Raw genomic sequence first — 27,319 nt, 5'->3', positions numbered from 1 at the left:
GTATCAATAATTGACTCCTAATCACCAAGTAGTAAGCTACTGCATGAATATACCATGAATTACTTATCCATTCATCTGATGATAGACATTTTGGGTTCTTTCCAATCTTGGGCTATTATGATTAAAGCTGCTGTGGATATCCATATACAAGTCTTTTCTGTGGTTGAGTAACAGGGTAGGTGTATGCTTATAAGAAACTTACAGTTTTCCAGGGTGATTGTAACCATTTCATATTCCCACCAGAAGTTCTGAACATTCCACATCCTTGGCAATACTTTTTGGTATATGGTTTGAGTTTTTAATATTAGCCATTTTAGCAGGTGTAAATGGTTGCCTCATTTTGGGTTCACTTTGCATTTCCCTGATGACAAATAATGTCGAGCACCTTTTCATGTGCTTTTTGCTTTCATTCATCCTCTTTAGTGAAGTGTCTTTTCAAGCCTTTTACCCATTTGTAATTGGATTATTTGTCTTTTCATTACTGAACTGTAAGAGTTCTTCTATTCTGGATATGAATTTTTTGTCAGATTTGTATTGTGAATATTTTCTTCCAGTCTGTGGCTTGCTTTTGCATTTTCTTCACAGTAATTTTTAAAAATTCACCAACATAAAAGTCAGCATTTTAACAATTTCAAAGTGTGTAATTCAGTGGCTTTTAGTACGTTCAGAATGTTGTGCAACCATCACCACTATCTAGGTCCAGAACATTTTCATCACCTCAGACAGAAACCCAGACCCATTCAAGCAGTCATTCCCTCACTCACCCCTCCCCTTAGCCCTTGGAAATTTTTTGGTGCTATAGATTTGCCTACTCTGGACATTTCACATAAATAGAATCACACAACATATAGCCTTTTATGGGCTTCTTCCACTTAGCAGTTTTTCCAAGGTTCATCCATATTGTAGCATGTATCAATATTTCATGGCTAAATTATAATTCATTGTATATATATATATATATATACACCACCTTTTGTTTATCTATTCACCAATTGATGGACATTTGGGTTGTTACTTCTTTTTGGCTACCATAAATAAGGCTGCTATGAACACTCATGTAAGATTTTTGTTTGACCACCTATTTTTAAAAAGTTTTTATTGGAGTATAGCTGCTTAGGAGTGTATTTGCTGGGTTGTTGATACTTCTACGTTTAATTTTTTGAGGAACAGCTGAACTGTTTTCTACAATGGGTACACCATTTTACATTCCCATCAGCAGTATGAGTGTTCCAATTTCTCCACATTCTCAACAACACGTTATTTTCTGGATTTGTTGTTGTTTTTTGTTTGTTTGCTTATTGTAGCTACTCTAGTGGATGTGAAGTGGTATCTCGTAGTTATGATTTTCATTTCTTTAATAACAAATGATGTTGATCATCTTTTCATGTGCTTATTAGCCATTTGTATATCTTCTTTGGAAAAATGTCCATTCAATCCTTTGCCCAATTTTTATTTGAGTTGTTTGGGCTTTTTGTTTGTTTGTTTGTTTTTTTACTTGTAAGAGTTCTTTATATATTCTGAATAATAGACCCTTATCAGATATATGATTTGCAAATATTTTCTCCCATTCTATGGGTTTTCTTTTCACTTTCTTTATATTGTCCTTTAATGCACAGTAATTTTTAATTTTGATGAAGTCCAATTTTTTTCTTTTTTGTTTATATTTTTGGTGTTATATCTAAGAATCCATTGCCAAATCTGAGGTTATGGAAATGTACCCTGTTTTCTTCTAAGAAGTTTACAGTTTCAGCTCTTACATTTAGGTCTCTGATCCATTTTGAGTTAATTTTTTTTTTAACATCTTTATTGGAGTATAATTGCTTTACAATGGTGCGTTAATTTCTGCTTTATAACAAAGTGAATCAGCTAACATATACATATATCCCCATATCTCCTTCCTCTTGCGTCTCCCTCCCAACTTCCCTATCCCACCTCTCTAGGTGGTCACAAAGCACCGAGCTGATCTCCCTGTGCTATGCGGCTGCTTCCCACTAGCTATCTATTTTACATTTGGTAGTATATATAAGTCCATGCCACACTCTCACTTCGTCCCAGCTTACCCTCCCCCCTCCCCATGTCCTCAAGTCCATTCTCTATGTCTGTGTCCTTACTCCTGTCCTGCCCCTAGGTTCTTCAGACCATTTTTTTTTAGATTCCATATATATGTGTTAGCATACGGTATTTGTTTTTCTCTTTCTGACTTAACTTCACTCTGTATGACAGTCTCTAGGTCCATCCACCTCACTACAAATAACCATTTTGAGTTAATTTTTGATTATGGTGTGAGGGTAGGGTTCAATTTCATTCTTTTGCATGTGTTATTCAGTTGTCCCAGCACAATTTGTTGAAAAGACTATTTTTTCCCCATTGAATAGTCTTGGCAGCCTTGTGTAAATCAATTGACCATAGATATGTATAGGTTTATTTCTGGACATTGATCTGTTTGTCTATTCTTATGCCAGTAGCACACCACCTTGATTACCATTGGCTTGTAGTAAGTGAGTTTTAAAATCAGTAAATATGAGTCTTCCAGGTTTGGTCTTTTTCAAGATTATTTTGGCTATTCTGGGTCCCCTGAAATTCCATATGAATTTTAGGATCAGCTTGTTCATTTCTGCAAAAAAGGAAGTCAGAATTTTGATAGGAGTTGCATTAAATTTGGGAGTATTGCCATCTTAAATCTGAATCTTCCAAACCATTTATTCTTTCATTTCTTTCAGCAATGTTTTATAGTTTTCAGTGCACATATCTTGTACCTCCTTGGTTATATTAATTTCTAAGTAATTTATTCTTTTTGTTGCTATTCTAAATGAAGTTGTTTTCTTAATTTCATTTTTTGATTGTTCACTGCTAGTGTGTAGAAATAAAACCGACTTTTGTATGCTGATCTTGTATCCTGAAACTTTGTTGAATTTATTAACTCTCATGGTTTTTTGTGGATTCTTTAGAATTTTCTACACATAATATCATGCCATCTGTGAATAGAGACAGTTTTGTTTCTTTCTTTCCAATTTAGATTCCTTTTAATTTGTCCTCGCTAGAACTTGAATAGAAATGGTGGGAGGAAACATCTTTATCTTGTTCCTGATCTTAGGGAAAGATTTCAGTCTTTCACCATTAAGTAAGATATCAGCTGTGGGTTTTTCACATAAGTCCTTTATCAGTTTGAACAAGGTCCTGTGTATTCTTAGTTTGTTGCGTGTCTTCATCATGAATGTGTGTTGAATTTTGTCAAATGCTTTTTCTGCATCTAATAAGATAATTGTGTGTTTTTTCCTGTATTCTATTAATAAGGTATACTATATTGATTGGTTTTCATATATTGAACCATGCTTATATTCCTGGGATAAATCCCAATTGATTATGGTATACAATCCTTTTAATATGCTAGATTCAGTTGCTAGGATTTTGTTGAGGATTTTTGCAACTAGGCTCATATGGGATATTGGTCTATAGTTTTCTCTTCTTGTGATGTCTTTGTCTGGCTTTACTATCAGGGTACTACTGGTCTCATAGGACGAGTTACGAAGTAGTCCTTCCTCTTTCACTTTTTTGAAAGGGTTGAGAAGGACTGGTTTTAATTCTTCTTTAAATGTTTGCTAGAATTCACCAGTGAAGACAACTGGTCCTGGGATTTCCTTTGTTGGTAGGTTTTTGCTTACTGATTCAATAATTTCTTTTGTCATAGGGATATTCAGATATTCTATTTCTTCTTGAATTGGTTTTTGTAGTTTTTGTGTTTCTAGGAATTTCTCAATTTCATCTACCTAATTTGTTGCCATACACCTGTTCATAATAATCCTTTTTATTTCTGTAATGTCTGTAGTAATGCACCCACTTTCATTTCTAATTTGAGTCTTCTTTCTTTCTTGGTCAGTCTGATTAAAAGTTTGTCAATTTTGTTGTTTTTCTTTTATTTTTTTTTCAATAAACACTCTTTTATTTTTATTTTTTTAATTAATTAATTTACTTTTATCTTTGGCTGCATTGGGTCTTCGTTGCTGTGCTCAGGCTTTCTCTAGCTGTGGCAGCGAGCGAGGGCTAGTCTTCGTTGAGGTGTGTGGGCTTCTCATTGCAGTGGCTTCTCATTGCAGAGCATGGGCTCTAGGTGTGCAGGCTTCAGTAGTTGTGGCTCACAGGCTCTAGAGAGCAGGCTCAGCAGTTGTGGCACACGGGCTTAGCTGCTCCACGGCACATGGGATCTTTCTGGACCAGGGATCAAACCTGTGTCCCCTGCATTGGCAGGCGGATTCTTAAACACTGCGCCACCAGGGAAGTCTCTGTTGTTTTTCAAAGAACCAAATTTTATATTCATCCATTCTCTCTATTGATTTTATACTCTATTTCATTTATCTCTGCTCTAATCTTTATTATATTCTTCCTTCTGGTTGCTTTGGATTTACTTTGCTCTTATTTTTCTAGTTCCTTAAGGTGGAAGGTTGGGTTATTGATTTGAGATCTTTTTTTCTTTTTAATGTATGCACTTACAGCTATAAATTTCTCTCTAAGCACTGTTTTCACCATGCCCCATAAGTTTCAGTATCTTGTGGTTTTGTTTTCATTCATCTCAAAGTATGTTCTGATTTTCCCTGTGATTTCTTCTTTGACCTATTGATTATTTAAGAGTTTGTTGTTTAAAAACTATTTTGTAGCAAAGCACACTATCAACAAAATAATAAGGCAATCCACAGAATGGGAGAAAATGTTTGCAAATCATTTATCTGATAAAAGATTAATGTATCTAGAATATGTAAAGAACTCCTAAAACTCAGCAACAACAACAAAAACCAGCTAAATTCAAAAATAGGCAAAGAACTTAATAAACATTTCTCCAAAGAATATATACAAATGGGTAATAAGCACATGAAAAGATATTCGATATCAACAACATCACTAATTATTAGGGAAATGCAAATCATAACCACAATAAGATACCATTTCACACCTATTAGAATGGCTATTACTTAAAAATGATAATAACAAGTGTTGCTAAAAATGTGGAAAATTTGGAACCCTGTGCATTATAAATGCACAATGTAAAATGGTGCAGCCACTGTGGAAAACAATAGGACAGTTCCTCAAAAAATTAAACATAGAATAACCATATGATCCAGCAATTACACCTCTGGGTATGCACCCCAAGAACTGAAAGCAGCAACTTGAACAGATATTTGTATACCAATGTTCATGGAAGCATTATTCACAACAACCAAAGGTGGAAACAACCCAAATGTCCATTGATGGCCGAATGGATAAACAAAATGTGTTATATACATACAACAGAATATTATTCAGTCTTAGAAAAGAATGAAATTGATACGTGATATGACATGGATGAACTTTAAAGGCATTACTCTAAGTGGATTAAGCCAGATACAGAAGGACAAATATTATATGATTCAACTTATATGAAGTGCCTAGAACAGTCAAATTCATAGAGACAGAAGGAGTGGGGAGTTATTTTTTAATGGGTACAGAGTTTCAATTTGGGATGATGAAAATGTTCTGGAGATGGACAGTGGTATGGTTGCACAATAATGTGAATGAACTTTAATTCCACTGAACTGTACACTTAAAAATTATTAAAATGGTAAAATTTTTGTTATGCATATTTTGCCACAATTTTCTAAACTATAAAAAAGTGCCATTTAATTTATAAATATTTGTGAATTTTCTGGATTTCCGTTCATTATTGATTTCTAACTTCATTCCACTGTGGTTGGAAAAGATACTCTGTATGATTTACATCTTTTTAAAAGTTACTGAGACTTGTTTTGTGGTCCAGTATATGGTCTATAGTTGAGGATGTTCCATGTGTACTTGAGAAGAATATGCAATCTGCTGTTGTTAGGTGAAGTGTTCTTTATGTTTCTGTTTGATGTAGTTGGTTTATAGTATTGTTCAAGTTTTCTATTTCCTTGTCTATCTTTTGTATAGTTGTTCTAGTATTGAAAGTGGGGTTGAAGTCTCCAACTATTAATGTAAAAGTGTCTGTTTCTCCCTTTGATTCTGTCATTTTTTGCTTCATATATTTTGGGGCTCTGTTGTAAGGTACATCTGGGTTTTTAATTGCTATATCTTCTTGATGGATTCACTATTTTATCCTTATATAATGTGCTTCTCTGTCTCTTTTAGCCTGTAACAATTTCTCTGTAACTATTTAGTCTTAAAGTCTATTTTGTCTGATTTAAGTATTGCCACTACAACTCTCTTTTGTTTACTGTTTGCATGGAATGTATCTTTTGCCATCCTTTCACTTCCAACCTATTTGTATCTTTGATTCAAAAGTGAGTGTCTTGTAGAAAGCATATAGTTGGATTACTTTTTTAAATCCATTCGTTCTGTAATCTCTGCCTTCTGAGATCTTAACCATTTACATTTGATGTAATAACAAATAAGGAAGGACTTATTTCTGCCATTTGCTAATTGTTTCCTATCTTTGTTTGTCTTATATACTTTTTGTTTTTCAATTCCTTTATTACTGCCTTCTTTTATGTTAGATAAATATTTTCTGGTGTACCATTTTGATTTCCTTACTGTTTTTTTTTACTACATATTTTTAAGTTATTTTAAGTGGTTATCCTGGGTATTACAGTTAACAATTAATAATCTATTTCAAATTAATGCTAACTTAGTTTCAGTAGGATACAAAAACTTCCCCCTATATAGCTTTGCACCCTTTATGTTGTTATTTTTACAAATTTCATCTTTGTACATTGTGGGTCAGTAACAGATTTATAATTACTGTTTTATGCAGTTGTCTTTTAAATCATATGGGAAAAAAGAGAAGTTAGAAATAATAAATACATTAATACTTTCTTTTATATTATAAGTAAACATAGCATAAGTAAAGTGGTTACCTTTAATGATGTTCTTTTTTCTTATTGTGGATTTGAGATAATGTCTAGTGTCCTTTTGTTTTAGCCTTAAGGACACCCTTTAGCATTTCTTCTTAGGCAGGTTTACTAGTAGCAAACTCCCTTATTTTTTGTTTCTCTGGGAATATCTTGATTTCCCCTTCATTTTTGAATTATAGTTTTGATGGATGTAGAATTCTTTTTTGACAGGGTTTTTTTCCTTTAAGCACCTTAAATATGTCATTCTAATGCCTTCTGGCTTCCATGGTTTCTGATGAGAAATCACTTGTTAGTCTTATTGAAGAGACTTTGTACATTATTAGTCTCCTCTCTCTTACTGCTTTCAAGAATTTCTCTTTGGGACTTCCCTGGTGGTGCAGTGGTTAAGAATCTGCCTGCCAATGCAGGGGACACGGGTTCGAGCCCTGGTCTGGGAAGATCCCACATTCAGTGGAGCAACTAAGCCTGTGTGCCACAACTACTGAGCCTGAGCTGTAGAGCCTGTGAGCCACAACTATTGAGCCTGCATGCCACAATTATTGAAGCCCACATGCATACAGCCTGTGCTCCACAACGAGAGAAGCCACCACAATGAGAAGCCCGTGCACCGCAATGAAGAGTAGCCCCCGTTCGCCACAACTAGAGAAAGCCTGTGTGCAGCAAAAAAGACCAACGCAGCCAAAAATTTAAAAAAAAAAAAAAAATCCTGGCTTTTTATTGTTTGATTATAACATGTCTCTGTGTGGGTTCTCTTTGAGTTTCTCCTACTTAGGATTCACTGAACTTCTTGGCAGGGTATATTCATGTCTCTTATCAAATATGGGGCATTTTGATCATTATTTCTTCAAATATTATTTTTGTCTGTTTTCTCTCTCCTCTCCTTCTGGAACTCCTATTATGCATATGTTGGCATGCTTGGTGGCATCCCACAGGTCGTTAGGTTCTCTATTATTATTGTTTTATTCCTTTTTCTTTCTGATACTCACACCGGGTAATCCCAATCGATTTATCTTTAACTTCTCTGATTCTTTCTTCTCTATGCTCAAATCTACCACTGTTCCCCTCTAGTGAATTTTTAGTTATTGTATTTTCAATGCCGGAAGTTCTATTAGGTTCCTTTAGCATTCATGTTCTCTTTGAGCAGAGCCTGAGGGTCAGCCAGATGTGAGAGCTTAAGGCCTTCTCAGGCCTTTTCTGAGCATGCTCTCCACTATGGACATATACATGGCTTTCTAGATTCTCAGGAACATGAGGGGGCTTTTCAAGCCTTTATTCTCCAAAGTATCTCATTGCCCAGTCTTTCTTCTTGTCTATTATTTGTTCCGACTTGTTATCCCTGGAACCTAGTGGCACCTGCAGATGTTTATGAAAAATGCCCATCAGGTAGCTGCTTCAGCCCCTGAGAGAGTTCTGAGTTTGGCAAAACAAAAACCAAGCCTTTTGAGCTTAGCTGTTTAGGGAGCCACCACACAGGTCAAAACAAGCAACCACAATTCATTGAGAATAAGGCCCATTCTTCTCCCTCTAGTACTAGGAACCTATACTATAAGTGTGGGCTGTTGTCTTCAAGACCACCACCTAGCTGGGTAGCAGGGGATGGTGCAGAGTAAGTTAAAATGCCACAAAGTTCTTTAACTGAAACTCAAGGTTATGTCTTGATGAAATGTTCCCTTGCTTGCTGTAAATTCTCAATTTGTTTCCAGAGTTCTGATAAAGTTGATTCTGATGGTCCTTGCCAGTTTATCCACTGCTTTTGTGGTGGGACAGCCTTTGCAAGTTCCCTACTCCACCATTCCTGCTGATGTTGTTAACAGTGTATTTTGATAAGCAAAAATTTTGCTAAAATACAATGAAACCTTTTACACTTGGATCTACAATTTGTCTCAAACTAATTTTTGTGTATGATGTGAGTTAGGGAGTTGAGGTTCACTTTTTATGTTAAGATATCCATTTATTTCAGCTCCATTTGTTGAACAGAATTTCCTTTGCCCACTGAATTATCTAAGTGCCTTGTTGAAAATTGATTAACTGTCCATCTTATGGACTGTCCACTCTGTTCTATTTGTCTATCCTTCAGCCAATAGCAGGCCTTCTTAATTATTATAGCTCAAAGATAAGTCTTGAAATCAGGTTACTTGTAAGTCCTCCACTCTGTAATTCTTTTTCAAGATTGTTTTCTCTACCCCTACGTTTCCAGATAAAGTTTTAGAATCTGCTTGTTCATTTTTCCAAAACCACTGCTGAGATTTTCATTGAGATTGGGATTGTATTGAGTATAGAGATCAGTTTGCCCATTTTATCTTGAATCCATTTTAATCAGACTTTTACCTACATCATTCCATCAAAATGTTTCCTCTCAAGGTTACCAGTGACCTCCAAGCTGCCAAATTTAAGAGTTGGTTGTTATATGTCAGTTTAATAGACCTTATAATACAGTATCCTCCCACAGCACCCTGTCACTACTATCCACTACCCTGCTTTATTTTACTGTATAGCACTTATTGCCATCTTACAAGTAGGTACTCTATATTTACTAGTTTATTTGTTTTCAGTCTTCCTGATTAGAATGTGAGTTTCATGGTTGCAGGGTCTTTGTTTTGTTCACTGCTATGTCTCCAGGGCCTAGAATAGTATCAGGCATATGGCAGGCCCTTGATAAAAAATATCTGTGAAAAGGAAAGGAAAGGGGGATGGAATAAAGGGAAGAGGAAAGAGAGAGAGAGAAAGAAAGAAAGAAAGAAAGAAAGAAAGAAAGAAAGAAAGAAAGAAAGAAAGAAAGAAAGAAAGAAAGAAAGAAAGAAAGAAAGAAAGAAAGAAAGAAAGGAGGGAGGGAGGGAGGGAGGGAGGAAGGAAGAAAGAAAGAGAAAGGGAGAAAGAAAGAAGGAAAGAGAGAAAGAAGGAAAGAGAGAGAAAGCAAGAAGGAAGGAGGGAGGGAAAGAAGGAAGGAAGGGAGGGAGGGAGGGAGGAAGGGAGGGAGGAAGGAAGGAAGGAAGGGAGAAAGGAAAGAAGGGCAGGTTTCAGAAATACACTCACACACCTATGGTCAATTACTCTTTGACAAAGGAGGGAAGAATATACAATGAAGAAGACAGTCTCATCAGCAAGTGGCATTGAGAAAGCTGGACAGCCACACGTAAATCAAAGAAGTTAGAACACACCCTCACACCATACACAAAAATAAACTCAAAATGGCTTAAAGATTTAAATATAAGACATGACACCATAAAACTTCTAGAAGACAACATAGGCAAAACATTCTCTGACATAAATCGAAACAATGTTTTCTTAGGTCAGTCTCCCAAGGGAATGGAAATAAAAGCAAAAATAAACGAATGGGACCTAATCAAACTTACAAGCTTTTGTACAGCAAAGGAAACCATAAACAAAACAAAAAGACAACCTACGGACTTGGAGAAAATGTTTGCAAATGATGCAACTGACAAGGGCTTAATTTCCAAAATAAACAAACAGTTCATATAACTCAACAACAACAACAACAACAAAACAAACAACCCAACCAAAAAATGGGCAGAAGACCTAAATAGACATTTCTCCAAAGAAGACATACGCATGGCCAACAAGCACATGAAAAGATGCTCAGCATCACTAATTATTAGAGAAATGCAAATCAAAACTACAATGGGATACCATTTCACATCGGTCAGAATGGCCATCATTAAAAAGTCTACAAATAACAAATGCTGGAAAGGGTGTGGAGAAAAGGGAACCCTCCTACACTGCTGGTGAGAATATAAATTGGTGCAGCCACTATGGAAAACAGTATGGAATTTCCTCAAAAAACTAAAAATAAAGTTGGCATATGATCCAGCAATCCCACACCTGGGCATATATCTGGACAAAGCTATAATTCAAAAAGATACATGCACCCCTATGTTCATAGCAGCACTATTCACAATAGCCAAAACATAGAAACAAGCTAAATGTCCATTGACAGACGAATGGATAAACAAGATGTGGGGTGTGTGTGTGTGTGTGTGTGTGTGTGTGTGTGTGTGTGTGTGTGTGTTATATATATATATATATATATATATATAAATAAATACTACTCAGCCATAAAAAGAATGAAATAATGCCATTTGCAGCAACATGAATGGAACTAGAAATTATCATACTAAGTGAAGAAAGTCAGAAAGAGAAAGACAAATACCGTATGAGATTCCGCTTATATGTGGTGTCTAAAATATGACAACAAATGAACTTATCTATGAAACAAACAGACTCAGACATAGAGAATAGACATGTGGTTGCCAAGCGGGAGGTGGGTGGGGAGGGATGGAGTGGGAATTTGGGGTTAGCAGATGCAAACTATTATATACAGAATGGATAAACAACAAGGTCCTACTGTATAGCACAGGGAAGTATATTCAATATCCTGTGATAAACCATAATGGAAGAGAATATTAAAAAGAATATATATATACACATATATATATATCTGAATCACTTTGCTGTACTGCAGAAATTCGCACAACTTTGTAAATCAACTATACTTCAATTTAAAAAATAAATAAAAATAAAAATTTTTTAAAAAGAAAGAAGGGCAGGTTTGCTTCCCCACGAGTAATCTTCTCTTTCTGATTGCTCCACTACTCCTTCTAGTTAAGATCTTTGGGAAGACACTTCCGAAGAGGAAGGAAAGTGGGGGCCAGGCCCCAGAAAATATGGAGGGGTAGAACTTTTCTACATGGTCCTGAAGAAGGGGAAGGAATATAAACAACAAGGACTGATCAACATTCCTGAACTCTGAAAGGCAGGGGAACTGCTAAGGTCAGCATGCAGGGCTATATCCCAGACAGCCTTGGGAACCCCCTCTCAGCAAACCATAAACAAAACAAAAGAAGGGCAGAGCAGGTGGACAGTCAGCAGGCGACAGGGATCCCTGCAGCCACCAGCCTTGCAGGAGGAGCGGTGCTAGGAGACTCACCTCTGTGATATTGAGCTGTGACCAGCCCAGGGATCACAAAGAACACATCTCCAAGCAAATCCAGGAAGCGATTTCGTGTATCAATCAGAGAGTGCTTGTTGTAGAAATATTCATTAGCCACAAGGTATAAATACTGGACAGGGATGTGCTGTAAAACATCATGGCTGCAAGAGATCTAGGTCAACAGCAATAGCCAACACACAGCAACAACAGTCAAACATTGCCTGTGCAGGCAAAATTCTGAGTGCTTTACATGCATTGTCTCATTTAATCCACGCAGTGACCCTACGATGCAAGTATCAAAATCAGCCCCATTTGACAGGTGAGGGAACTGAGGTTTAGAGAGGTTAAATGGTTTGTCCAAAGTGGTGGAACCATGATTCCTTCACAAGTCTATCTGCATCCAAATCCCATGCTCTAATCACAGTATGCACGCCTCTCTGAAATATTTCAGAAACAGCCACCCCTGGGCAGATCTGGCTACGTTGTTCGTGCGGCCCAGTGCAAAGTGAAAAATGTGAGGTCCTCGTTCAAAAACTCTAAGAATTTTAAGATAGTGACAACAGAACATTCAACCAAGTATAGGACTCTTCTAAGCATGAGGCCCTTTGAACTACACAGGTTGCACACTCCTGAGGCTGGCCTTGCTCCTGGTACCAGCACTGTCTCCAGACCTTTGCTCTTTGATCTAAGCGAGTTGGTCTCTTGGAGTTACCTCTTCTATTAAAAAAAAAAAAATTGGAGATAGCCTCAACCACCAGAGGGCAGACAGCAGAGGCAAGAAAAACTACAATCCTGCAGCCTGTGGACCAAAAACCACAGTTACAGAAAGATAGACAAGATGAAAAGGCAGAGGGCTATGTACCAGATGAAGGAACAAGAAAAAACCCCAGAAAAACAACTAAATGAAGTGGAGATAGGCAACCTTCCAGAAAAAGAATTCAGAATAATGATAGTGAAGATGATCCAGGACCTCGGAATAAGAATGGAGGCAAAGATTGAGAAGATGCAAGAAATGATTAACAAAGACCTAGAAGAATTAAAGAACAAACAAACAGAGATGACCAATACAATAACTGAAATGAAAACTACACTAGAAGGAATCAATAGCAGAATAACTGAGGCAGAAGAACGGATAAGTGACCTGGAAGACAGAATGGTGGAATTCACTGCTGCGGAACAGAATAAAGAAAAAAGAATGAAAAGAAATGAAGACAGCCTAAGAGACCTCTGGGACAACATTAAGCACAACAACATTCGCATTATAGGGGTCCCAGAAGGTGAAGAGAGAGAGAAAGGACCAGAGAAAATATTTGAAGAGATTATAGTTGAAAACTTCCCTAACATGGGAAAGGAAATAGCCACCCAAGTCCAGGAAGCACAGAGAGTCCCATACAGGATAAACCCAAGGAGAAACACGCCGAGACACATAGTAATCAAACTGGCAAAAATTAAAGACAAAGAAAAATTATTGAAAGCAGCAAGGGAAAAACGACAAATAACATACAAGGGAACTCCCATAAGGTTAACAGCTGATTTCTCAGCAGAAACTCTGCAAGCCAGAAGGGAGTGGCATGATATACTTAAAGTGATGAAAGGGAAGAACCTACAACCAAGATTACTCTACCCGGCAAGGATCTCATTTAGATTTGATGGAGAAATCAAAAGCTTTACAGACAAGCAAAAGCTAAGAGAATTCAGCACCACCAAACCAGCTCTACAACAAATGCTAAAGGAACTTCTCTAAGTGGGAAACACAAGAGAAGAAAAGGACCTACAAAAACAAACCCAAAACAATTAAGAAAATGGTCATAGGAACATACATATCAATAATTACCTTAAACGTGAATGGATTAAATGCCCCAACCAAAAGACATAGACTGGCTGAATGGATACAAAAACAAGACCCATATATATGCTGTCTACAAGAGACCCACTTTACACCTAGGGACACATACAGACTGAAAGTGAGGGGATGGAAAAAGATATTCCATGCAAATGGAAATCAAAAGAAAGCTGGAGTAGCTATACTCATATCAGATAAAATAGACTTTAAAATAAAGAATGTTACAAGAGACAAGGAAGGACACTACATAATGATCAAGGGATCAATCCAAGAAGAAGATATAACAATTATAAATATATATGCACCCAACATAGGAGCACCTCAATACATAAGGCAACTGCTAACAGCTATAAAAGAGGAAATTGACAGTAACACAATCATAGTGGGGGACTTTAACACCTCACTTACACCAATGGACAGATCATCCAAAATGAAAATAAATAAGGAAACAGAAGCTTTAAATGACACAATAGACCAGATAGATTTAATTGATATATATAGGACATTCCATCCAAAAACAGCAGATTACACGTTCTTCTCAAGTGCGCACAGAACATTCTCCAGGATAGATCACATCTTGGGTCACAAATCAAGCCTCAGTAAATTTAAGAAAATTGAAATCATATCAAGCATCTTTTCTGACCACAACGCTATGAGATTAGAAATGAATTACAGGGCAAAAAACGTAAAAAAGACAAACACATGGAGGCTTAACAATACGTTACTAAATAACCAAGAGATCACTGAAGAAATCAAAGAGGAAATAAAAAAATACCTAGAGACAAATGACAATGAAAACACGACAACCCAAAACCTATGGGATGCAACGAAAGCAGTTCTAAGAGGGAAGTTTATAGCTATACAAGCCTACCTAAAGAAATAAGAAAAATCTCAAGTAAACAATCTAACCTTACACCTAAAGAAACTAGAGAAAGAAGAACAAACAAAACCCAAAGTTAGCAGAAGGAAAGAAATCATAAAGATCAGAGCAGAAATAAATGAAATAGAAACAAAGAAAACAATAGCAAAGATCAATAAAACTAAAAGTTGGTTCTTTGAGAAGATAAACAAAATTGATAAGCCATTAGCCAGACTCATCAAGAAAAAGAGGGAGAGGACTCAAATCAATAAAATGAGAAATGAAAAAGAAGAAGTTACAACAGACACCGCAGAAATACAAAGCATCCTAAGAGACTACTACAAGCAACTTTATGCCAATAAAATGGACAACCTGGAAGAAATGGACAAATTCTTAGAAAGGTATAACCTTCCAAGACTGAACCAGGAAGAAACAGAAAATATGAACAGACCAATCACAAGTCATGAAATTGAAACTGTGATTAAAAATCTTCCAACAAACAAAAGTCCAGGACCAGATGGCTTCACAGGTGAATTCTATCAAACATTTAGAGAAGAGCTAACACCTATCCTTCTCAAACTGTTCCAAAAAATTGCAGAGGAAGGAACACTCCCAAACTCATTCTATGAGGCCACTATCACCCTGATACCAAAACCAGACAAAGACACTACAAAAAAAGAAAATTACAGACCAATATCACTGATGAATATAGATGCAAAAATCCTCAACAAAATACTAGCAAACAGAATCCAACAACACATTAAAAGGATCATACACCACGATCAAGTGGGATTTATCCCAGGGATGCAAGGATTCTTCAATATACGCAAATCAATCAATGTCATACACCATATTAACAAATTGAAGAATAAAAACCATATGATCATCTCAATAGATGCAGAAAAAGCTTTTGACAAAATTCAACACCCATTTATGATAAAAACTCTCCAGAAAGTGGGCGTAGAGGGAACCTACCTCAACATAATAAAGGCCATATATGACAAACCCACAGCAAACATCATTCTCAATGGTGAAAAACTGAAAGCATTTCCTCTAAGATCAGGAACGAGACAAGGATGTCCACTCTCACCACTATTATTCAACATAGTTCTGGAAGTCCTAGCCACGGCAATCAGAGAAGAAAAAGAAATAAAAGGAATACAAATTGGAAAAGAAGAAGTAAAACTGTCACTGTTTGCGGATGACATGATACTATACATAGAGAATCCTAAAACTGCCACCAGAAAACTGCTAGAGCTAATTAATGAATATGGTAAAGTTGCAGGATACAAAATTAATGCACAGAAATCTCTTGCATTCCTATACACTAATGATGAAAAATCTGAAAGAGAAATTATGGAAACACTCCCATTTACCATTGCAACAAAAAGAATAAAATACCTAGGAATAAACCTACCTGGGGAGACAAAAGACCTGTATGCAGAAAACTATAAGACACTGATGAAAGAAATTAAAGATGATACCAACAGATGGAGAGATATACCATGTTCTTGGATTGGAAGAATCAACATTGTGAAAATGAGTATACTACCCAAAGCAATCTACAGATTCAATGCAATCCCTATCAAATTACCAATGGCATTTTTTACGGAGCTAGAACAAATCATCTTAAAATTTGTATGGAGACACAAAAGACCCCGAATAGCCAAAGCAGTCTTGAGGCAAAAAAATGGAGCTGGAGGAATCAGACTCCCTGACTTCAGACTATACTACAAAGCTACAGTAATCAAGACAATATGGTACTGGCACAAAAACAGAAACATAGATCAATGGAACAAGATAGAAAGCCCAGAGATTAACCCACGCACCTATGGTCAGCTAATCTATGACAAAGGAGGCAAAGATATACAATGGAGAAAAGACAGTCTCTTCAATAAGTGGTGCTGGGAAAACTGGACAGCTACATGTAAAAGAATGAAATTAGAATACTCCCTAACACCATACACAAAAATAAACTCAAAATGGATTAGAGACCTAAATGTAAGACTGGACACTATAAAACTCTTAGAGGAAAACATAGGAAGAACACTCGTTGACATAAATCACAGCAAGATCTTTTTTGATCCACCTCCTAGAGTAATGGAAATAAAAACAAAAATAAACAAATGGGACCTAATGAAACTTCAAAGCTTTTGCACAGCAAAGGAAACCATAAACAAGACAAAAAGACAACCCTCAGAATGGGAGAAAATATTTGCAAACGAATCAACGGACAAAGGATTAATCTCCAAAATATATAAACAGCTCATTCAGCTCAATATTAAAGAAACAAACACCCCAATCCAAAAATGGGCAGAAGACATAAATAGACATTTCTCCAAAGAAGACATACAGACGGCCACGAAGCACATGAAAAGATGCTCAACATCACTAATTATTAGAGAAATGCAAATCAAAACTACAATGAGGTATCACCTCACTCCTGTTAGAATGGGCATCATCAGAAAATCTACAAACAACAAATGTTGGAGAGGGTGTGGAGAAAAGGGAACCCTCTTGCACTGTTGGTGGGAATGTAAATTGATACAGCCACTATGGAGAACAATATGGAGGTTCCTTAAAAAACTGAAAATAGAATTACCATATGACCCAGCAATCCCACTACTGGGCATATACCCAGAGAAAACCGTAATTCAAAAAGACACATGCACCCGAATGTTCATTGCAGCACTATTTACAATAGCCAGGTCATGGAAGCAACCTAAATGCCCATCAACAGAGGAATGGATAAAGAAGTTGTGGTACATATATACAATGGAATATTACTCAGCCATAAAAAGGAACGAAATTGAGTCATTTGTGGAGAAGTGGATGGATCTAGAGACTGTCATACAGAGTGAAGTAAGTCAGAAAGAGAAAAACAAATATCGTATATTAATGCATGTATGTGGAACCTAGAAAAATGGTACAGATGAGCCGGTTTGCAGGGCAGAAGTTGAGACACAGATATAGAGAATGGACATATGGACACCAAGGGGGGAAAACTGCGGTGGGGTGGGGATGGTGGTGTGCTGAATTGGGTGATTGGGATTGACATGTATACACTGATGTGTATAAAATTGATGCCTAATAAGAACCTGCAGTATAAAAAAACAAACAAACAAAACAACTAATACTAAACTTTCATTGGGTTATTTGTATGGAAATATGTTAATATAAATGTTTCAGACATTACATGAAATTTCTAAAAATCTTATATTTGTATTTGTATGGAAATATGTTAATATAAATGTTTCAGACATTGTATGAAATTTCTAAAAATCTTATATTTGTATTTGTATGGAAATATGTTAATATAAATGTTTCAGACATTATATGAAATTTCTAAAAATCTTATATGTTCTGCTATAATGTTATAAGTAATAATCCTAGTTATTACTTTAAAATGTATATCTCAGAAATAACTAATTTTCTTGTCAACTGCATTATTATGAACTTTCATCAAATCTTTAACAGTGGTCATTTTTAAGTCTTTTGTCATTTACAGACAGTTCTCGGTGTACTCTGATGCTTTTGCAAATATGTTCCTATAAAAGGCTTTCCTCTTCAAGAAATTCATGGAAAAGACTCTGACAAGTACAGGTTTCTGGTAACTGACTGTACTGCTGAACTGAATGAATAAGCATTTTCAGAACTCTAATGAAAAACTGATGAACTCATAAAAGTGCTAACAAAAGATCAAGATGAAAAAAAAATTAATTACATGGGACTGAGTGAACTGATGAGGATGAGTATAATTTTTGTGACTTTCTGTCTGAATTAAAAAAAAAAAATCCCACAAGGACTCAGAGGCAAAGAATATACAAATCAATTTTCACTGCAAAGTAAAGGAGCTGTTACAGTGGAGGATTACTGGACTGAATGTCAATATTATGACACAGTATGAGTGTGTTTCATGTTTGGTAATTGCAATCATTGTTGCTTTTGTTGTGGTCATCCATGTACAATGCTTGGTGTCAGTCTATTTATCTCTTGTAAAAATAAAATACAGTGTGTGTGTATGGAAAAAAAAAATTGTTGTTTATTTATTGTTGTTGTTGTTCAACAACAATTGTTGTTCAGAGGATCACACAAGATACAAAAAGAAAAGCATGCTGCCTGGCACAGAGCAGGCCTTCAGTTCTGTCAGTTCCCTCTGAAACCCATTGCCAAGTCCTTTAACAGAGCATCCCATGCTTTTTTGACCTGACACCAGGCTGCCTCCCAGTCTTCAGTTCTTCAGTGTGGCCCCAGCACAAATGCCAGAGGATGGAAAGGAAACATCATAAAGGTTCAAGGTCTGCCACATTGTTGATGTTCGTGGGAGTCTGGTGCTCTGGGGAACACTGGGAGAAGTTACTGCACCTCAACCCCCTAACACTAAGACAGAGGCACAGCCCTTCATAGGTTTCTTTGGGATTTGGAGGCAGCGTATACCACGCCAGGGAATGCTGCTTGGACACATTCACTGGGTCCTCTGAAGGCCAACTGCTTTAATCAGGCCCAGAGCAAGTGAGGGCTCTGCAGCAGGTCCAGGTTCTGGTGCAAGTTCCCCTGCGTGGCCCATAGTACCAGCAGACACCTCGGTGCTTGAGGTATCCAAGGGGGGTACATATGCCATGTGGAGCCTCTGGCAAGCCCCAGCTGGGCAGTCACAGTGCAGATCCCTAGGGTTCTGGAGCAAAATTATGGCTTCTGCATGAGAAAACTACTTACCATTTGGAAAGTACTTCCTGCCTTGCTACTGGGAGGAAGAGAGACTGCGTGCCCTTCTGGTCCTCCTGCAGCTTCCCACACACCTACTTCCCACCCGCTGGGACCTAGCTCAAGATACCTTCTCCTCTTGAAATACCCTCCTGCTCAAATGTTCCGCTTCGCTAAGGCCCAGATCAATGGCCTCCTCCTCCATGAGGCCATCTCCAATCCAGCCTGAGAAATTCCTCTGTCCAACGTATTTTAAATATCTGAAACCTTCATCCCAACTCTCATCACCAGACAACCAAGACTCACCAAACATCCCCTCTAAGCCTTAGGACCTGATGGATCCCTTGCCTTCAGTCTGGGCCACTCTGCAGCCATAGGGCTATTTCTAAAGTGGAAGTCAAAGCATGCTTCTCTTTTTCTGTTCCCAGCTCCCAGAATAAACTTTATATTCCTTCCATAGCATGAAACAGCTGCCAGCATCCTCCCCTGCTGCAGCCAACCTCTTCCACTGATCTCCTTACGCTTCTCTGCTCCTAACTGGTCCTCTCAGCCCCTCCGGCTCCCCTCAGTCCTGCTCCTCCATTAACCAGACAAACTTAATTCATCCTCCAAAGCCTTCCTCCCCGAGGAAGCCACCTGCTCCCTCCTGTGGGCACCACAGGGCCTCGAACACATCTCTGCTCTGGTGTGTACAGCACCGTACCAAAGTGCCCGGTCATGTCCGTCCACCGCAACAGTCTCTAAGTCCCTCAAGTGCAGGGGGAGTGCCTGCTTATCACTGCACCCAGTGCCTCGGGAAGTTCTGGGGCATGTGGACGCATAAGAAACATTTGTTCAATAAAAAATGAATGAAATGAATCTGCCACAAAATACACACTGAATAAATGTTTATGGAAAGAAGAAAGGAAGGAAGGAAAGAAATCCATCTCTATATCCTAGTGTCTAGGATAACTATATCTCTAAATCCCTAGTGCAGGGAGTGAGTGAGTAATGGTCCTCGGTATTGCTAGAACCTAGTACAGTGCCTGGCTGGTATGTAGGTATGTAGTGAATATGGGTCCCTAGTCCCAAGTGGTTTTCAGAATTCAGAACTTTTCCGTTCGTAGACAGATAATTCAGTACATATGCTACATATTATGTGATATGTTCAGGGGTGGGGGGACGGGGCAGCACCCCAGCCCCCATATTAATATGCCCACAGAGAAACATATGGTGGGATAAAGTGAATGAACGTATAGCAACAATAAAGACCAATGGCTACGTATCAGTCTAGGTCAATTTTGGCTGCCATGTAGGTCACAAGAAGCCTTTGGGTTGTCAGCGCGATTTGGATGTTGAGATTGTGGATAAGGGATTGCAGAACTCTGCTTAGTAAAGATCTACTAAATGAATGAATGAGGAAGATCTGTACCCCCAGTGCTACCCCTGTGTGTGACCCAAGGAGGTTTGTGAAATGAATGGATCTTGGAGAGTCAGGCTCACTTACCAGGGTTGAGTGTATCAACTGCAGGGCGAGGGACTTGTTGGAGCCCCCGAGGATCTCAGGAAACTCCTTTGGAAAGAAGCAGGTGCCCCCTCTGTGAGCACAGCAGGTCATCTGAAGGGAAACTGGTCTCCCCGAGGGCCCAGGCACCCGCCTTTCAGAGGGGAGGCTGGCAAGAGCAGGAACCCTTTCAGCCCCCAGGGGTCCACGTGTAAGGAGCAGCCTCAGTGGGTTGGTTGAGCAACGAAGTTTCTTCTCCTCACATTTGATAAGAGGCAGCCATTCCCTGTCATACCTGCAGTCTTGTGGGAGCTGAGTGGCTGCCCTGTGGAAAGGCCATGTTATGGACTGAGTGCGTCCCCTACCAAATTCCTATGTTGAACACCCAGAATGTGACTGTATATGGAGAGAGGGTCTTTAAAGAGGTCTTTAAGCTAAAATGAGGATGGTAGGGTAGGCCCTAATCTGGTCTGATTGATGTCCTTATAAGAAGAGGAAATTTGGAAGTGCAGAGACTCCAGGGGTGCGCACGCATAGGAAAGACCTTGTGAGGACACAGCAAGAAGGCGGCCACCCACAAGCCACGGAGGGCGGCCTCAGAGGAAACCAAACCTGCTGGCACCTTGATCTTGGACTTCTAGCCTCTAGAACATTGAGAAAATAAATTTTTGTCGTTTAAGCCACTAGTCTGTGTTATTTTGTTATGGCAGCCCTAGGAAACTAACACAGGCCACCACTTGGCTTCAACAGCAAGTTAAAAGAGAGGTTGAAAATCTCAAAACTAGTGGTTTATTTACTGCTCTCTTTCTAAAGACCTTTGTCATTAGGGTCTCAGAAGCCAGCAGTTGGCAGGGGCAGGCAGCTTAGTGAGGTTGCAGAGAAGATGGTTAAAAACACAGGGGCTGCTTGGTACAGAGTAAGAGCTACGAGCAATTATTTTTAAAATGACCCTTCCCTAGCCAATATCACAGCTTAAAAACATGAGGGGGTAGAAGTAGTATTCACTTGTCAAATGAATTTCTCTGGTACATTTTCTGCTGAAAATCTTGGGGTAACGAGTCATGACAGATATTTAAACATATCTGTCTTCTCCCAGAGTCACTGAAATAATCCACAAGTACATTTTAACTACAAGAACCCTCTCTGTACGTTCAGGAGCTAGGATTGGTTTCTGGAGATTTCCTATGGTCTCAAACAACCAGCAATGGTCACACAGAATGACAGCACCCATGCAGCCTCTTGTGCATGCAGACCTGGGCACCAAGTTCTGTTCTCCCATTTGAATAATTCCAATATCTAACATTTACTGAGCACTTAGACTATATGCCAAGCTACCTGATGTGTACCTGTGAGGTGGGTAATAACATTAGCCCTATTTCATAGATGAGGGAACAGAGGTTCAGAGAGGTTACGGAGCTCCCTAAAGGTCACGCAGCAGGTAAATAGAGAACTCAGCATTTACAGGCAGAGCCTAAATACACAAAATTTATACAGTGCTGTCTCCTCTCTAGCTAGGAGACTTAGGAAAGTCACATTAGTCACTTTGAGTCTCAGTTTCTTTAGCTGCAAAATGGGGATAATGATGCCTGTTTGCAAGTTGTACCGACAGCATGCACTTGGCTTATGGAAGGCACTCAGTCACAGTGGTTATGGTGGCGTGGCTATTATCAGTAGCAGCTGCCTTCCTTTTTCTAGCACAGATCCAGAAAGCATTAGAAGACCTAACTTAAGCCACAGCCTGTGACTCAGTTGCCTCATTTACAACGAGGGAAAAAATCCCCAACCCTACTTACCCCTAAACTTTGGTCTATGTGTCAAATTAATAATTACCAGAACATGCCTTTAACAGCTCAGTGAACTCAGGGTTCTGATTCTGATTCTAGAGTGTCACCAACTAGCCTTGTAACTTGACACACTTCTGTATTTCATAACCTCACTTCCCCCAGCTTGAAAGGTAGAGGTTGGTCTGCAGAAGTGAGCTTTGATATATTAAGAATTGAGGGGCTTCCCTGGTGGCGCAGTGGTTGGGAATCCGCCTGCCAATGCAGGGGACACGGGTTCGAGCCCTGGTCCCGGAGGATTCCACGTGCCGCGGAGCGGCTGGGCCCGTGGGCCACGATTGCTGGGCCTGCGCGTCTGGAGCCTGTGCTCCAGACAAGAGAGGCCGCGATGGTGAGAGGCCCGCACACTGCGATGAAGAGTGGCCCCCACTTGCCGCGACTGGAGAAAGCCCTCGCAGAGAAACGAGGACCCAACACAGCCATAAATAAATAAAAATAAATAAAATTTAAAAAAAATTAAAAAAAAAAAAAAAAAGAATTGAGCACTCTGCTCTTCTGAGGACAGACGAAAAGCTTATTTTGAATGGGGAGGGTCTTCTCAAACTACAGGGTCACGAAATCATGGCTCCTACTCAGCATTCAGGCCTCAGCTCAAATGATCCCTCCTCAGAGAAGCCTTTCCTGACTCCTGCTTCCCTCCCTAAAGAAGGCTCCTCTTCCCAGTTGATGTCCTTCATAGCACTTAGACTCTCTGAAACCATCCTTTCAATCTTGCATGTCACCCGTCTCTCCCCTTGAGAATGTAAGCAGGCAAAAAGCAGGAACCATGTGACTTGCTCACTGCCGAATGCTGTTTTTTTATGAGTGCAGGGCACATAGTAAATGCTTGGTTCATACTTGTTGAATGAATGAAACAATTCAATAATTTTGCAACTTGCACTGCCTTAGAGAGCGTTCTTGGAAATCAAATACCAGAACCAAGGCTGGACATGAGAGTGTAAAGGACTGAAGTTTTCTAAACCTGTATGAATTTCACCTTTGAGGTAGTAGCAGTGCTTATTTGAAACAATCGTTTGTAATGTTTTGAACAAAGTTCAAATGGGTCCAATCCTCTCTTACTTTTTGTAGAGTTGTTTCTTTAAACCTATACGAGGAGCAGGGTGGACACTTGCTACGGCTGCCCCCAATCCGCAGTTCTCCTCCTTCAGAGAGAGGAAAGATGAGAAGTACACCCAAGCTGTGTACTTGGGTGACGGGCTCCAGCCCTCATAACGCTGGGTGAAATCTGTGGGCGTGCCCAGTGTGAAGCAAACAGCTGCCTCGCTGCTGAGGGAGCAGAAGGAGGCACAGCAGGAGTTCTTACCACGGGCAGCGGGAAGCCACACTCGTGGTTATTGACTCCGATGACAGAAGGAACTGGCTTAAATGATTTTTGAGCCAATAGGTCTAAAGGGTCATGAGGAGAGAAAAAGCCATCAACCACTCGAGTGAAAGACTTGGTTTTCTGAAATAAGGAAGAGAAAAATCGGCAGCTGTTTCTCTTCACGAAATCTGCTGTCCCCAAACCCTAGCCTAGCTGAGCCAACCCACTATAGCAAAGGGCATTAGGAAGGGAAAAATAAGCCACTCTTGGCCCATCCCAACACATCAGTGCTGCCTGGCCAGCTCTGCCATTCACTTAGGCAAAGGGGCTCAACTTTTCTGGGCCTTAATTTCCTCATCTGCTAAATAGGGATAATAATAGTAATAACCTAAGAAATATAATACCCCTGCACAACGGTTCTCAGAGCATGGCTCCTGGACCAGCAGCGTCAACGCCTGGGAACTTGTTAGAAATGCAAATTCTCATGCCCCATCCCACACCTGCTGAATACAAAACTCTGGGGGGTGCAGCCCAGCAAAAAGCCCACCAGGTGAGTCTGATGCATGCTCAAGTGTGGAACCACTGGCCAAACGCAATGGGCAGAGTGGTGAGGGGAGGGGATGGCCAGGGTAGTGTGGCTTCGTATGAGCGTCTTCCTGAGGCATCTTCCTCAACACTGGGCCTTGGATCTGGATGGATATTTCTTGGGTCTTAGGAAGTAACACCTGGCTCTATTCATGATTTTTTTTAGGTCTCTGTTCTGGGAGTGGGGGTAGAAGGGAGCACACAAAAGAGCTTTCACACTACACTGGGTCAAGAACTTATTACCCATTTCCTGGACCCTAGTAAAACTCACAGCAGATTCTCAGTCCATGCCAAATAACTATTTAACAAATGTTAGAATCGAACAGGTAAGGACCTAATTCTCTCAAGGACTACCAGAGGGTCTCAAGATTGGAAGATTAGACATAAAAGATCATCCAGTCCAATGAATCATCCAGTGATTGAAATTCGTCAGCAGTCATGTAGACCCTGCTTGCATACCTACAGAGGTGGGTATCTCACTGCCTTCTAAAGGAGCCGGTCCTTTTTCAGACAGCTGAGTTTTTAGAAAGTTCTTGGTCATCTTAAGCCAAAATGGCTTCCCAACTTCCAGCTCTTGATCTTGACTTTAGTTTCTAGTGGCCTGTGGAGCAAATGTGGTCCCTCTTCCCAGTGAGATGCCTTCAATGATGTAGAGACAACCTTTGTATTTTGTTGGGTCTTATCCAAGCTAAGCAGCACCCTGGCTTGTCAATGTCCTTAAATTACCTATAAGGGTTCTATATGCCACATTGTTTTTTTACAGCCGTTATTATGAATCCCCAACCGCCATCTGTCCAAGTCCCAAATCAAAATAAATAAGAGAGTGGCAGGATTTGTCTACCACTCCATTCAAAGGGCAACACTGTCCCCAAACTCTCCCCTCCCTCTTCACCTGGTTGATGCTCAGCAACTCCTTGGAGGATTTTGCCCGCAGGAACTGTAGCAGGGCCACGGAGTCTGACACGTTGCAGGCACAAATATCTGCAACCATCTGCGACTATTTCCGGAGAAGGAACAGGTCAGCGCACAGGACTGAAAGCCTCCAGGAAAATGAAAGTTGGAAAATGTCCTCAGTCCAGCCCCAGGTTGGTGCTTTATATATGAAGTCCGGCCTGCTGCCTCTCTCCACCCCCATGTGCCCATAATGGAATGCACACATTAAGGACAGGTTGGCACTGCATCATCCTTGCTCTCTTGCCTGACCCTCTTTGTCATCTTTAGCAATCACCAGAGCTGGATCCATCTCAGCTTATCAGCTCTGCTCCAGCCCCACCCCAGCCTGGAACATCTGAACATGCCCTGAGCATCCTTTTTCTATCTCTACACCAATTCCATTCATTCTTTGAGGCCCAAGTCCCATCTTTTCCAGGATATTCTTTTAGACCATTGCAGCCCCCATGAGCCCCTTCCTCTTCTAATCTCCTGTTACTCCAAGTGTCCTCACCTCCTCTACCTAGCTCTTTGCTAAACACCTTCTTGCCCTGTCATTGGACTTCCCACATGTGTAGAACTTGTCCCTTGAGAGTGGTGGTCCTTACTCTTCTGGGAGTCATAGATGCTCTGAGAATCCAATGGAAGCTACAGACCTTCTCTCTGGAAAATGCACAAACATAGAGTCTCCATACAACTGTAGGAGTTCTAGGACCACCTATCAAACTCTCCATGGATTCCAGGTTAAAAATCCTTGCCATAAAAAGATTATAGTCTTCTCAAGTTAGTATATGTCTTCTCCACTTATAAACCCATGGGTCTTAAAACAGAGCAGGGAAAACAATGAGCACTCAATATGTGTGTGGTGAATGCACAAACTAAAAAAAGCTTGATATATCATGTTACCAAAATCAATATTCCCTGTGTATTGAGGGTATTTTGTTTTACGATATTATAACTCTATGTTCCCACTCTTGGTGTAAGTTGTTATTTTCTACAAGGTGTTTAAGAAAATGCACCACTAAAGCGAATAATACCCAGGAGGTGGCTCCACAGTCCAGGGCTTAATTAGTATTCATTGAATGAATCAGCTCATTCGTTAACTCATTCATTCAGCAAACATTTATAATCACCTAATATACACCAGACATTATGCTGGGACATGAAAGATATAGAGACCTTGGCCTCTAGGTCCTCTTATCTGGTAGAGCGCTAAGACAAGATGATAGATGACACATACCTAGGGCATATGCCTCACTTCCCCCTCACAATCTCATGCCAGACAGCATTTATCAGTCACAGCATTATTTCACACTGAGCTGGAAACAACCTCAGAATCTTTCTTAACATAGTACTCTAGGTGGAGTAGATTTAGTACAGGAGAAAAGCCATACATAATACAGAGGACTGAATTATATATCACAAGCAAAGAGTAATGGATAAGATGTAAGAACGATTATACATATGCTTATACACATACACACACACACACACACACACACACACACACATACTCATGCACACCAGCAGTAGTGCATTGTGTACCTGGACCGATTTGCTATTGAACCAGCCCTTCCATGGAGCAACAAGGGTCACCTTGGGCCAACATCAGATCCTTTGGTCATGGTCAGCAAGGATAGCCAAGTACGTGGTCTATGGACACCTGACCACATTCTCTCCTGACCAAGGAGAGGAAGCTGGAGAAGAGTTAACAATATACCTACATCATCATTCCTCTCGTAATCAGGGGCCTTCAGGTAAGGGATGATGGCCACCCCACTCTCCATGATGGCTCTGTGGAATAAGCCTTTGGCCATGGGGGACAGAATCTGGAGAGAGAACACAGGAGACCCAGGAAAAGTTATCCAGGGGGCTCCCCACCTATCACACACAAAACCCAGCCCTTCTTTAAAGAAAACTTCCCAGGAAGCCTTCTTAAGAGCTCTAAACTCAGAGGGGAAAAAAT

The 27,319-nt window shown here is 39.6% G+C and overlaps 1 protein-coding gene across 1 annotated transcript in view; it reads right to left on the bottom strand.

Annotated features, from left to right (window-relative positions):
- The window catches only part of CES5A (carboxylesterase 5A), a 291,437-nt gene that overhangs the window by 6,888 nt on the left and 257,230 nt on the right, over positions 1–27,319 (bottom strand). The window contains exons 10-14 of the mRNA XM_082437045.1: positions 27,078–27,182; positions 25,316–25,420; positions 23,842–23,979; positions 20,698–20,808; positions 11,803–11,950 (exon numbers count right to left, since the gene is read on the bottom strand). Of these exons, the coding sequence (XP_082293171.1) occupies positions 11,803–11,950; positions 20,698–20,808; positions 23,842–23,979; positions 25,316–25,420; positions 27,078–27,182 (607 nt within the window). The remainder of the gene's footprint in view (positions 1–11,802; positions 11,951–20,697; positions 20,809–23,841; positions 23,980–25,315; positions 25,421–27,077; positions 27,183–27,319) is intronic.

This window comes from Balaenoptera physalus (assembly GCF_965194825.1).
Source record: "Balaenoptera physalus genome assembly, chromosome: 19".
Taxonomy (NCBI): Eukaryota; Metazoa; Chordata; class Mammalia; order Artiodactyla; family Balaenopteridae; genus Balaenoptera; species Balaenoptera physalus.
The sequence above is the reverse complement of the archived record's forward strand: the minus strand, read 5'-3'. Positions and strand labels throughout refer to the sequence as shown.